This window comes from Crocodylus siamensis, chromosome 2, assembly GCF_052110815.1.
Source record: "Crocodylus siamensis isolate JL-2025a chromosome 2, ASM5211081v1, whole genome shotgun sequence".
NCBI classification, from domain to species: Eukaryota; Metazoa; Chordata; order Crocodylia; family Crocodylidae; genus Crocodylus; species Crocodylus siamensis.
This window is the reverse complement of record NC_143396.1, coordinates 121046542-121059211: the sequence shown is the minus strand read 5'-3', so window position 1 is coordinate 121059211 and position 12670 is coordinate 121046542. Positions and strand designations below refer to the sequence as shown.

At 37.0% G+C, this 12670-nt stretch overlaps 1 protein-coding gene across 1 annotated transcript in view; it reads left to right on the top strand.

The window, feature by feature from the left end:
• Nucleotides 1-12670, top strand: part of LARP7 (La ribonucleoprotein 7, transcriptional regulator) — a 33094-nt gene that overhangs the window by 6327 nt on the left and 14097 nt on the right. Inside the window, exons 2-8 of the mRNA XM_090036678.1 lie at nucleotides 41-256; nucleotides 1892-1992; nucleotides 2099-2182; nucleotides 4170-4334; nucleotides 5086-5194; nucleotides 6744-7118; nucleotides 9183-9318. Coding sequence (XP_089892804.1) covers nucleotides 49-256; nucleotides 1892-1992; nucleotides 2099-2182; nucleotides 4170-4334; nucleotides 5086-5194; nucleotides 6744-7118; nucleotides 9183-9318 — 1178 coding nt within the window. The 5' untranslated portion in view covers nucleotides 41-48. The remainder of the gene's footprint in view (nucleotides 1-40; nucleotides 257-1891; nucleotides 1993-2098; nucleotides 2183-4169; nucleotides 4335-5085; nucleotides 5195-6743; nucleotides 7119-9182; nucleotides 9319-12670) is intronic.

Genomic DNA, 12670 nt, shown 5'->3' with positions numbered 1-12670 from the left:
ACCTACCCCTGTTTTTGACCAAGTTCGATATAACTTTCAGATGACAGAATGACAGGCATGGAGACAGAAACTGCAAGAGGCAAACCTGCGGAAGAGGAAAGCACTGAACAGAAAAAAGAACGGGAAAAAAAGAAGAGGTCAAGAGTTAAACAGGTGCTGTCAGATATAGCAAAACAAGTGGATTTCTGGTTTGGAGATGTCAATCTTCACAAAGACAAATTCCTCCGAGAGCAAATAGAAAAATCTAGAGATGGATGTAAGTTTGCTTTAATAAATTCGGCTTTCAGCCCTAACCTCTACTGCTGGTGGCACTATAAGTGTGCGTGCGTGCATGCGTGTATGTGTGTGTGTCAAAAAGCAGGCCCATGCACCAAGTCTTAATAAACAACTGGAGGCTAGGTTTGTGAGAGATCTGTTTTCTTTCCCTTTTCTGCCAATTATGATAGTACCTTTGGAGCATCTTCATGGGTGAATATATGCCGTTCTTATGGTTTTGTTAATTTCTTTTTGTTTTTTAAAACCAGTAAAAGTGTAAGAGCACAATATCTTCTCATTAGTCTTTCATTTATAGTATATCTGACAGGGATAATAAGAGCTGTCACTTTGCTAGCATGCAATAGAAGAAAAAACCTTAACAAAAAACAAAAGAAATTAAAAAAAACAACCACAAAGAACTGAACAAAACCACACTGACTCTGCCCAATTCAAAATGACATGGCACCAGGGTCTAGATCTGACCTACAGGCAAGCGGCTGAGCGTAGGAAGAGGGACTATTAAGACTTCCATTATTTCTTCTTTATGATTTTTATTTGTAGTTTGTTTCACTTTGGGAACAAGGGAATAAGATTTCATGCATATTTATAAAACTATATCTCAATGTCTAGAGGGCAGATCGTACTTTAATACAACTTTATTACATATTTTATTTGCAATATATTTATGGTACATAGCATAATAAATAGCACTAACTTTTTAGTAAATAATGAGCCCTTAGTATCAGGGAGTGATTTAATATCTACATTATAATGATGTAAACGTGTTGAATATTTTTGAAGAATGTAGTTATTACTTGACCTTACAGATTTTTCTTTTTTTTTTTAAACTGTCCCAAATTTTGGATTGGACTTCTCAAAGAGTACATAATTAGGTATTCCAGCTGTATTGTGTATGTGATATCCTCATTTTGGGATATTAGTACAAATTCAAAAGTTCTCTGATATTTTGGAAAGGTGTTGCAGAGATCCTTCTTCACAGGATAGAATGTCATGTGAATGTACTAGAGCTACGTGAAATTATATTTAAAGCTGTCCTCTAGAAAGTCACATTCCTACCTCTTTTTGGGGGTGTTAAAATTAAAAGGGTGGGAGAAAAGCAGCTGGTCAGTTTTTACCAGGACAAGTATTGCAACAGTTTGTCAAATTTCTAGCAGCATGACTCATTACTGCTAACTAAAGGGAGTAAAGACATCTTTTGTGATGGGAAGATTGTGTCAAACACTAATTAAGTGCTTGAAGGAAGGCTTGTTTTAAATGCAAAGGTTTTGCATCATAAAACCAGACTGGCAAAGGGTTTTTCTTTCTTTCATTTTAGACACAGTTACTAGTGGGGACATAAGGGGGTGAATCAAAAATCCTTTGGAAAGAAATGAATACAAAAAGAAGTTAGACATAATTAAAATTTGAGTCTAATTTCTAGGTGAATTTTGACAACATGATTCTTTTATAAATCCCTGTTGACACCCAGAATGGCTACAAACCACAGATAGGATCTTATAGCATATACTCATGGAAATAGTTCTAGTGCCCTCAATGGTATTTTAGACCTTATAAGTAGTATTGATATCTTTTTCTTTTTAACTTGCTCTGTTTTAACTACTTCACCTTTTTTCAGATGTAGATATTTCACTTCTTATTTCTTTCAACAAAATGAAAAAATTGACTACTGATGGAAAGTTGATAGCCAGAGCAGTTAAAAGTTCATCAGTTGTAGAAGTAAGTGAGTCTTTCATTTTTTATCTTTTTCATCAACTTTTCTATGGGAGGAGTGGAAGATAATACTGTAAAATATATTTTCATACTTTTACTTTTTTGCTTGTAGTTGGATTTGGAAGGAACAAGAATTAGAAGACGCCAGCCATTGGGTGAGCAACCAAAAGACGTGGATAGTCGCACTGTATATGTGGTAAGACTGCATCTGTTGCAACTGCCCTGTGTCTAAGGTTATCTTAGTTTCATAGTTGTTAGGGACTGAAAGGGACCTTACAGATCATCGGGTCCAGCCCCGCTGCACTTGGGCAGGAAAAGACTACTGGGATCAAATGACCCCAGCAAGGTGGGCATCGAGACACATTTTGAAGATCACCAGGGTGAATTACTGTACCACCTCTGGGGCAAGCCCTGGGCACTCAACTTGTAAAGTTTTTCCTTATGTCTAGCCTAAAGCGATCTTCGATCAGTTTGTGACCATTATTTCTTGTCCTATATGATTAACTTCTGTGGAGACTAATTTTGAATTTACATCTTTGTAGAATTCTAAGAGACATTTTAGTGGAGCTAAAATAAAAGTTCTCATTTTGAGATCACAGCAGTTTTGGTCAAAGAAAATACAAAAATTTATAAACTGCATATTCTGGTATAATTCAGTTTAACAGCAGAAGGAGAGCAGTGGCATAAGATACAAAAGCACATCAGATGTCACTTGGTAATCGAACTTCTATAAACTAATGTTAGCAAAAGAAAGAAATCTGTTTTAGCATACAAAAGGGGTGTCTGTATTGGAGAACATGATACATATTGGCTAAATTTCAGCTTCTCTAGTTAATATCATGAGTGGAGTTACATCAGTGCAGATAAAGGCTTACTAAGTTTCTGATTTTTGACAAAGCTATAGAATGATAACAGCTTGATCAGACAATGAGGAACCAGATGAATTTTGCAGATAATCTGGAAGTATTTACAGTTTAGTTATATAGCAGATGTTAAAATAATATTTCCCTGCCCCTGGTGCTGTAGTAGTGCATGTCACTGGTGCTATAGAATGGATACTAGTATAATCAATAGTGAATAATAGTAGAATAATCACTAGTGTTTTTGTGCATTGCCTGCATTAAAAAAAAAATGTTCTACACTAATGCTTCTTCTGTGGAGCTGTAATCTTGAGAGACTTTCCAAAGCAAAAAAAAAAAACCCTTGTGAAACTGGAACCAGCTCTAGGGATCTCTGCATCTTTACAAAGGTTTTATGGTTAATACCAAAATATAGAACATAATTTGAAGCTATTGGAAGCTGATTTTTTTTTCCTTCAAATCAACAGATTTTTGTGACACAAATATTACCTTATGGGAGAAACCTCATAATCACAACAGAGGTATTGACGTGTTTAAAGCACTGTAGCCTTTACAGCTCTTAAAGTGTAACCGCAGTAAATAACTTGGGTTGCTTGCATCATTAGGCTTTGTTGAACAGCTCATACTGCTTTCTGGGCTTTCGTTAAGAATCATGTGCCATAATTCTGTAATGCAGTTCTAAGATTTGCTTCTTCCAAAACTCTTCAGATATTATTAAACTTGCCATCTTATCTTTGAGGGGAGGTATCAGTGGAATCTAATACTAATCTAATACTAATATTAGATTTCATTATCATTGGGTGAAAAAGGAACCTGGTAGGAACTGAAACAGGCTGTCTACAAACTTGCAGAATTTGAAGATTAATATTCCCAATCCAAATCCATCACCCAGGTGACTGGTTAACATCTAACAGTAGATCACCTCTGCAGCTGATCAGTTACCATACCAGTGCTTATCACAAAGTTTTACAAATTAATAAGGCTCAGATTTTATTTACCAGGGTTTTTTTGTTAGTGCTCATTCACTTTTAGTCTACTGAATGGGTTATCAGGAGTCTTAGACTTCTATGCTGTTGACCGATTGCCTTAAGACAGTGAAGCTCTGGATTACCTCAAGGGTCTTTAGGCTTGGAATTGCAAAGATTTAGGTCTTGGTAGCTATCACTGAAAGCAGGTAATTAACATGTATATTAAATGTACACTGTGTCTATGCTATACTCATGGTAATGTTTAATTTCTTCATAAATATTAAAAATTACTACTACCCAATTAGAGGTTAATTTATGACTGCAAAACAGTTTCTTTTTTGCTTTTGTTTTTTAGGAATTGCTTCCCAAAAATGTCAACCACAGTTGGATAGAGCGAGTGTTTGGAAAATGTGGCAATGTAGTGTATGTCAGTATTCCACGTTATAAGTCCACTGGAGACCCAAAAGGATTTGCATTTGTTGAATTCGAAACAAAAGAGCAAGCAGACAAGGCTATTGAGGTAGAGGGTGGTGTCTATCGGCATATTGGCCATTCAGTTTCATGGAAAGCATTCTTCATTGGTACAAATGGCAATAGCTTTTGGGGGTGGGAGGGCAACCTGTCAGAAGTGACACGCTGGGCCTGGAGGTGGCATGCAACAGATTGGGGAGCAGAAGAGAGACAAAATAAAGCAGCAGATAGTGCAAGAAGCAGAAAGGAAAGCAGCAAGTTAGATGGGGAGGAAGCAAGAAGCAGTGACTTATTTTCATAAAATGCAAAATGTATTCATTCAGTTGAATTAAGTACAGACAAAACTGGATATTCCTTCCACTCAGTTTTTGTTGGACACTTCTTTTACTTCTTTTGAATGCAGGCCTATTTTGATAGCAGTAAAAGAGAACTGAAGGGCCCAGTCCCAGTGTGTGAGGCTGGGTGGAGTCAGTATGAGGCCCGGGGAGCTCAATCCTCACATGTGGGACAAGGCCAGGGCATCGTGGGGCCCCTGAAATCGGATCCCAGTGGGCAGAAGTGACATAGAGCGCCAGGGTCTGATTCAGCTGTGGCCTGGCCATGTCCCCCATCTGGCCTGTGGGGCTGAGTACTCCCTGCCTAGACTAATGACTAAAAAGAAAAGGTGATCCTTTGATGGATTTTTCCAGACCATCTCTCTCTTGATAGGTATAGTGGTAATATAATTGGAGGGGTGGATTATTCCATTGGAAATAAACAGTTTTTTAAACATTATTTTACAATTTTTTCAATGTTTTCAGTTTTTGAATAATCCACCAGAGAAGGCACCAAGAAAACCTGGGATTTTCCCCAAAACAGTAAAAAATAAATCTGTTCCTGCACTGAATACAAGTGATTGTAGTGTTGTAGGTAGGTATTATTTAACTAGTGAAAAAACTTTTGTATAACATTCAACTAAAACATTTTAATGCCATTTTTGCTGTAGTCTAACCTGTTGATATTTGAAATCATATTAAAATGAAAGCTTTTATTTTTGTTTTCCTTGGCTACTGTGGGTTTTAAACTTGAAAATAAGATTCAGAGGCCAGAAATTTCTGCCTCTCCTTTTTCGCTGGAATAAGAAAAAAACATTTCTATATTGCTAACAAACAGTAATGTTAATTATTGTCATGCTAGTAGAGCAGATTGCAGATTGTACAATTAATCATTGTTTTTCAAACACTGTGAGCAAAGGACAAATTTGACATGGTTGGTATAAAAATACTTAGTTCTGAAAAAGGGTACAAATTATAATGGCAAAATTAAATTTACCGATGAAGGCTGCTCAGTCAAACCCCTCAAACTTGTGAAATAGAGGGCAACTGTGGCCTTCTGTCTTACTTGTGAACTTACTGGCCATAATTCTGAAATCAGAGAAATTTCCTAGAATTTTACATTCTTGGTATCTTAAGCATCTATATTGTTTTCAAAATTTTAGGACATTTGAGTACAGTCTTCATATTATAATTTAAAATGCTTGCCGACAAAAATATGAGAGAATTACAAAGAGAACACCCTGCCCATACGTGGGAGACCTGGTTCTGTAAATAATCTCTAGATTACTTTTTAATCTATTTCTGTGAGCATAATTGAAACTTCAGGTCATTTGCTTGTTGTGGCTTGTTTGTTTTTTTTCCTTTGTGCTTTTAAAAGTCCTATGCTCTGAATCGGTTACGGTGATCAGTGATTACTGAGGACTCCTTCTCTAGTGTTATCTAGTCTTTCACATTTTGGTAGCAAACAGTACTGAGCATCACATCCAGCGTTCTCGCATTAGAATACTCTCCTTTTTATAAATTTTGATAGGAACATATGTCTTTGTTAATAATTTGTGATAGATTCAGTGAGTAGATGGCAGTTTCTCAGTATATTCCAAAAGTAAGCTTCCTCTTTGATAAGCCACATAATTTAAGACAGCCAGCTGTCCTATGTGCTAGTTCGTTCTGTATGTTGTTCCTTGTCTTTCCTGACAATCCCTCAAAACAGCCAGTTCTAGTGCATGGCATTTATAACTTGCAATTATTTGAGGTATAACAGCATTTTTTTAAACTTCAGTTCTTCATGGAAGACTGCTGATTCATACTTTAATAAGCTGTTACCGTGTTTTTCTAATACAACAGGAAACTAATTCTCAGGCTACATGTATAGGACGTATTGGGAAATCTACTCTGCATTTTATTTCCTTCCCTCCCTGGAAAAAAAAAACCCTGTGGTGTAATGTTTTGCCTCTTTGTAAAAAAGTACAAAAATGTTCTGCAAAGTGACTGGCATAGAGGCTAAAAATGGAATTTGGGGTTCATACTCTGATCTGATCTCATACCCTGAACATAGAAAAGTTATACTAAGTCAGTTAGGACAGTTGACTTTAATCAAGAATGGGTAACTATTGGCAACAAGTATGTTTTATCTCTTTATACAGAAGAAAAGAAAAAGAAGAAGAAAAAGAAATCCAAAATGAAAAAGGAGAGTAGCGTACAGTCAGCTGCAGAGACGAAAGAAACAAACATGGACACCGCACCAGAACAAATAACAAAATCAAAGAGGCACAGGACCACATCTGACTGCTCTGAAATGGAAGGATCTGAAGTCCAGAAGCAACCATCTAAGAAAGAGAAAAAGAAATGGGATAGAACAGAAAGCATGGAGTTACCTGAGGAAAACAGGCCAGGGAAGAGAAAAAGAAGCAGCTCTGGAGATGCAGAGGCAGTAAGTGCAAAGGTCAAGAAAACTGCTCAGAAAGATGAGGTTCATTCTATCACAGAGGAAACAACAGAACTTCAAAAGGATTCGAATGGTAAAAAAAAAATTACTGATTTTCATTTACCTACATAATAGCAAAATCAAAGCAAAGATAGGTTTTGACAATTTTCCAAAGATGATACAAGGTACAGTTACAGAAAAGGAAGATATGAAAATGGGAGGAAAAATTTTGAACAAAAAGAACTGTGCTCCTAGCATCAGAGATGTTGTTAGGTTCTGAGTTTAGGAGAGAGAGATTTTGAAAACCCAGTTGTTTGTGACAGATTAGAATTTTGGATGCGTTAGTGCAGTGGTTTCAAATGAGTCAGCATAACCTGGAGGATGTAGACAGTGTACCAGTGGGTATGTACGTAAATATTAGTGATGGTAGTGGAGCTTCTGATTGGTCAATGTCTGGTGAGTAAACTCTCTTCTACAGCCCTTTTAAGATTCATAAAACTGGCGTCCTGGTTGTCTTAAGATCTTGAGCAAGCTGAAGTTCTGTGGCCATGCCTAACACTGACAGTACCAAGTTCAGCAGAAAACTATGGCCACTTTCATTAAAAAAACACAGGAGGAGGAAGAGGAAGGGTGCATAATGGTGTCTACCATGTAATGAATATCTAGAAGCCAGTGTGTCCCTTCTTCCCCACTGAGTGAAAAATTGGAATCTATCATCCATGTCACTCACTTTCCAGGTGACTGCTCTAACCACTAGGAGTTACAAATGAGTTGGGCACTAGCATTACACTGCTACCACCTCCCTTTCTCAGATCTTAAATAAAAAAGCATTAGCTAGTCATCGGTATTCAAAGGGATAGCTTAGGCCAGGGATGACCAGAGTTACTCACCCTGGGAGCCATATCCGATCCTGTACAGAAGTTCAGGAGTTGGGGGTGGAGGGACGGGAGGGTGCTGAGTGACTGAGAGTGGAGGTTACCACCCCTCCCACCACCACCACCACCTTAGCGTTGAGCCACTCCGGCTTTCCCCATGGGGAGCACGTCCTGGGGTAAGCAGCATGACTGCAGCCCCTACTCTGGCGCCTGAGCTGGCAGCCCCAGGAGAAATGGGAGCACCACAAGTACTGTGCCAGCCTTGCAAGCTACAGTTTAACCACCTCAATTAGGCATCTAAATGTGAAGACCAGTTACTGCAGTTAGACACCTAAATCTGGAAAAGGAGTGGGATTTGAAATACGCCGCCCTTTTCAGCATTTCCTCTCGAGTGGGATAGGGATTCCTTATTCAGCATGAATCCCATTTTTAGAGGTCTAATTTCCGCCCCATTCAGAGCAGAGATAACTAGGCACCTAGCTGGGTGCCTGAAGGTTAAGCATAGCAGAGCTGAGCATGACCACACCAAAGTTCTTTTGCAAGTTTGACTCAGACACTGTGCTGATGAGTACAGAATAAGAATGTAGATAAACCAAAGTCCTTCCAGCCTTCTCTACAAAATGATAAACTGGATTAAGGTCAGAAGGAGAGGGCTGGAGACACTAGCTTCTTGTTGAAGATAAGAATGATAATGTGATACGATAAGTGACATCAAAACCTATATTGTAGTCACATGCAAAGATGACAGCAATCTGTGGTTAGGGGTCCAGTAGTACCCAGACCTCAGTACTATGAAAGTGTTGATAACTTTATTTAGGTCAAAGGGCTCATGAGAGAAAATAACTTTTCTTTAGAATCCTTGCTTAACAAAAATGAGAGTAAGGGGAAGGTCCAGAATTAGCTGCTGAGGACTTTGATAGCTGAGGGTTTTATCAGGCAGTGATAAGAGTCACTTTGTCTGTGACAAGGAGGAGTCTGTTCAAAGTAGAATTGTGTGTTGGGTGGAATATCACCTTTGCTGTATTTTAAACATACTGTTGAAATAACAAAGAGAAAGATATGCCTACACTTGTGATCTTGGAATGGAAAATTTAAAAATGTAAAAGTGGTCCTGGGTACTTCCCAGATCTTATTCTCTGGCCGGTACAAATTTTGTAGGCCATCCATATTCCTTATTACAAAGTAAATAAAGGGATATATTTTAATTTAAGTGTGTTCCATTTTAAACATGACTTGTGCAAGTTGTATCTAATTATCTTTCTTTAAACTTTTCAATTTAATAGTTTCTGCAGAAGAAGAAAAAGACGTTGCTGATAAGAAAGATACCTCTCTTTCAAAATCTAAGAGGAAGCATAAGAAAAAGCGCAAAGAAAGGCACAAGATGGGAGAGGAAGTAATTCCACTGAGAGTACTCTCAAAGTATGTTATTAATTTAATTAGCTTTCAGAGGGTTTTTTTATGATTTAACAATTAAATTCAAGCAGAACAATCCAAAATATATAGTAATAACCCATTCTGTCTATAATGTATTGTGTGGGGAAGTAGTTTTCTTCCTAAACTCAGCACTTCATCTTTTATTAGAATGAACTCTGCCAAAATCTCACTGAAGCTTATCCTACATCCAGAGGGCCTGCACCCTATTTTGTTTGGACTGTGTGCTGTTTGCCAAGCTGAGTTTCTGCTGAATAAGTGTTGTCACTGCCTTAAGTTGAAGGCAAGGTAGACTAACCAAAGATATATATATCTCGATATATCTATATCGATAAAGATATATGCTTTTGTGAGTTGTAGATGGAATTTGTATTGGAGAACTTTTAAGAGGAATGCTCTCTTCACCCCCCCCCCTCCCCGCACAGGTAATGGAAGTTTAGTCACTGTCTTAGATAGAAATAGACAGCATCTGTCTGTTGAAAGAGTGTCTAAAGTGCTGTTTCTTCATTCAAACTAAGGACTAAATTCCATTTACAACAGTATTCTTCCACTAAGAATGGAGGTGGAGGGATAGGATTTACAGCAGTGTAATAAAGATTGGAATTTGGTCCATGTTTCTTTTTCCCTTTTAAAGTCATTGAAATACCTAAGATAGCATTTAGATTTAGAATTTGCATACCTTCAAGTGTCTGATATTTAACTTTCAAGGTTTTAGTTTATTCCCTTTAGGCAACCATATTGCTACAAATATGTAGGAGACTTTTTCATGTGGAAAGTGAGTAATTCAGGGGTCAGTTATCCCTGCAGGCTAACTGTGTCCTGACTAGCTTGTAGCTGATAAAGGTTCAGAGAATATTTTATTTAACTTTGTAAATGTACATCTTTGTAAATTTACATATGTCCATGTCAAGATTGTAATGTTTCATGTATTTGTAGACTCAGCTGGTACAAAACTTGGGAGAATTGGTAGAAATATGTTTTTTAGTGTCATACTTATAGATTGTGATTATTTATAAAGACTGTGAATATTTGTAGATCCTCACCAAAGTTTGGGAGAATTGGTAATATAATACTTGTTTTTGATGGCATGTTTGGAGCCCTGGTACCCCAATCCCCCTCCCACTCTGGGCCTTGTGAATATCAGATGAGGCAAATAAATTTACACAAAATGTCCATGAAAATCAAGCTGCTGCTCTTTTTACATGACTATATACCACTAGTTTCTAATAAAGATATACTTTATTTTGGAACATGCAAACAATACACTGATCAACGTTATTGCCAAAAATTAAGCTACAGATTAATTTGAATTTTAATGCATCTTTTCAGCATTTAAAAATCTCTCACTGTCTCCAGTAACACACTGAATTACATTTTGTTCCTTCCAGTTTCTATCCTTACAGTCCATCACCATTGCTAAAGTGCAATTCCAATGTTAACATAACAGAGTTGCATGTTAGCAACAGTAGCAGCCTGTAGTTGAAAATATAGAAGATAATTTACATTTTAAAAATTTAATGTTGCATCATTTAATCTCATATAGCAAGGTAAATTATCTGCTGCTGGGTTCATGTTCTCAGTAATTTAAAATGTCTTAACTAGAATAAACATGCATCTCATTTTATCATTTTCTGTAGGAGTTATTAGGATTCACCACAACTAAAACATGGAAGCACTTACTTTTTCAAGCATCCAGCAAGTACCTCCCATGTTAAAGTAGAGGGGGTCCTTTATAGTGTAAGCTTGTGCTGTGTATGTGACCCTGAATACCTATAAACCAATGCCTTCCAGAAGTATATTTACTCTAGTGAATTATGTGTAATATCCAAATCATTCTCACCTTATGTGGGAAGGATTTAATGAGAATATTCTCTGTTTTTGTCGGGCATAAATACTGTGTTACAAATTATGTATATTCTGTGGAGAAGGAAATGTTTTCAATGTTGAGAGAGCAGGATTCACCAGCACTAAAACATGGAAGCACTTACTTTTTCAGAAACAAAGCAAGTACATCCACATTAAAGTTGTGGGGGTCCTTTAAGCTGAGACTGAAGACAGTTATACTGTAAAAGTACAAAATGAAATTCTTATGCGTAGAGTATTTTCTACTGTTACCATTTGAAAAGTTCAAATCTTGAAAAGTTCAAAAGCTGATGTTTTCTGGAATTTGGACCATTTTCTTACATTTTTTTTCACATTTTCCTTGGTCTGAGCGCTGGAGGTCTTGGATATTAGGAACTACCACCACCACTGAAACATGGAAGCACTTACTTTTTTTAGGCAGCAGGTACCTCCATGTTAAAGCAAAGGAGGCTGTTTAAAACACCAGTACCATATTGAAAATAATTTTTCAATAAACAGAAGAGCAAATCACCCTGTAAAAATAAGGAATTTAGCTAATAGAACTTTGTTACATGGTGAACATTTTATAGGCTAAGGCTTCTTTTTCCTCTTACACTATTTGTTTAAATCCTGTGACAAAAAGATGGAGGCAATGTTCATGTCATGTTTTTCCATATCGATATTCTAGGACTGAGAACAGGATTCACCTCTACTAAAACATGGAAGCACTTACTTCTTTTAAGTCACAGAAAGCACCTCCATGTTAAAGTAGAAGGGAAACCATACTTCATTTAAATCACACTGTCAGTTGTCCATTTTGTTAGCACACCATGTCCTCCTGTATCAAGAGAAGGGAAAAAAAATATAGTTCTTTTCATTATTGCATGGAAAGACATTTTTCAGAACAGTAAGTATTGTGATCTTTTTTTTAAATATATTTCTTTATAAATAGTTGCTTATTATATATACATATATATATATATATATACAAACACACACACTGTCTAGCATACCATTCTTTCCAAACCTTAACCCATTAAATGATCACACCCACAGACCGGATCACTTGCCTGTCTCTTTCCCATGGGCTTCTCTTCCTTTGCTTCTCTTCCTCTACTGGCTTCTCAGGCTTCTATTTATACCATACCTTACTATGGTGTGGTGTTGCCTTTTTATCTTAAAAGAATCATTACATGGCTCTTTTGTTATTTTAATGTCTTTGCTCTCTGAGAGAGTATGATCCTGGCTGAGTCTGGATGCTTTTTTGAAGTATATAGTTGTCAATGTTAACAGCTAAAACCATTACCACAAGATATCCTCCTCTGTAAAAAAAATCCCCTATCAGCTTGTTTGATAGCACAGATTAGGGTAACAATGAGTCGTTCTCACAGTGGCACTATAGGCATTGTGTTTCTGTAGAGCAAAGCTCTAGCTGTTTGCAGAAACATCTCCATGTTAAATGTATGTAAATATATAAATTGCTTCCATGTGGTGTTAT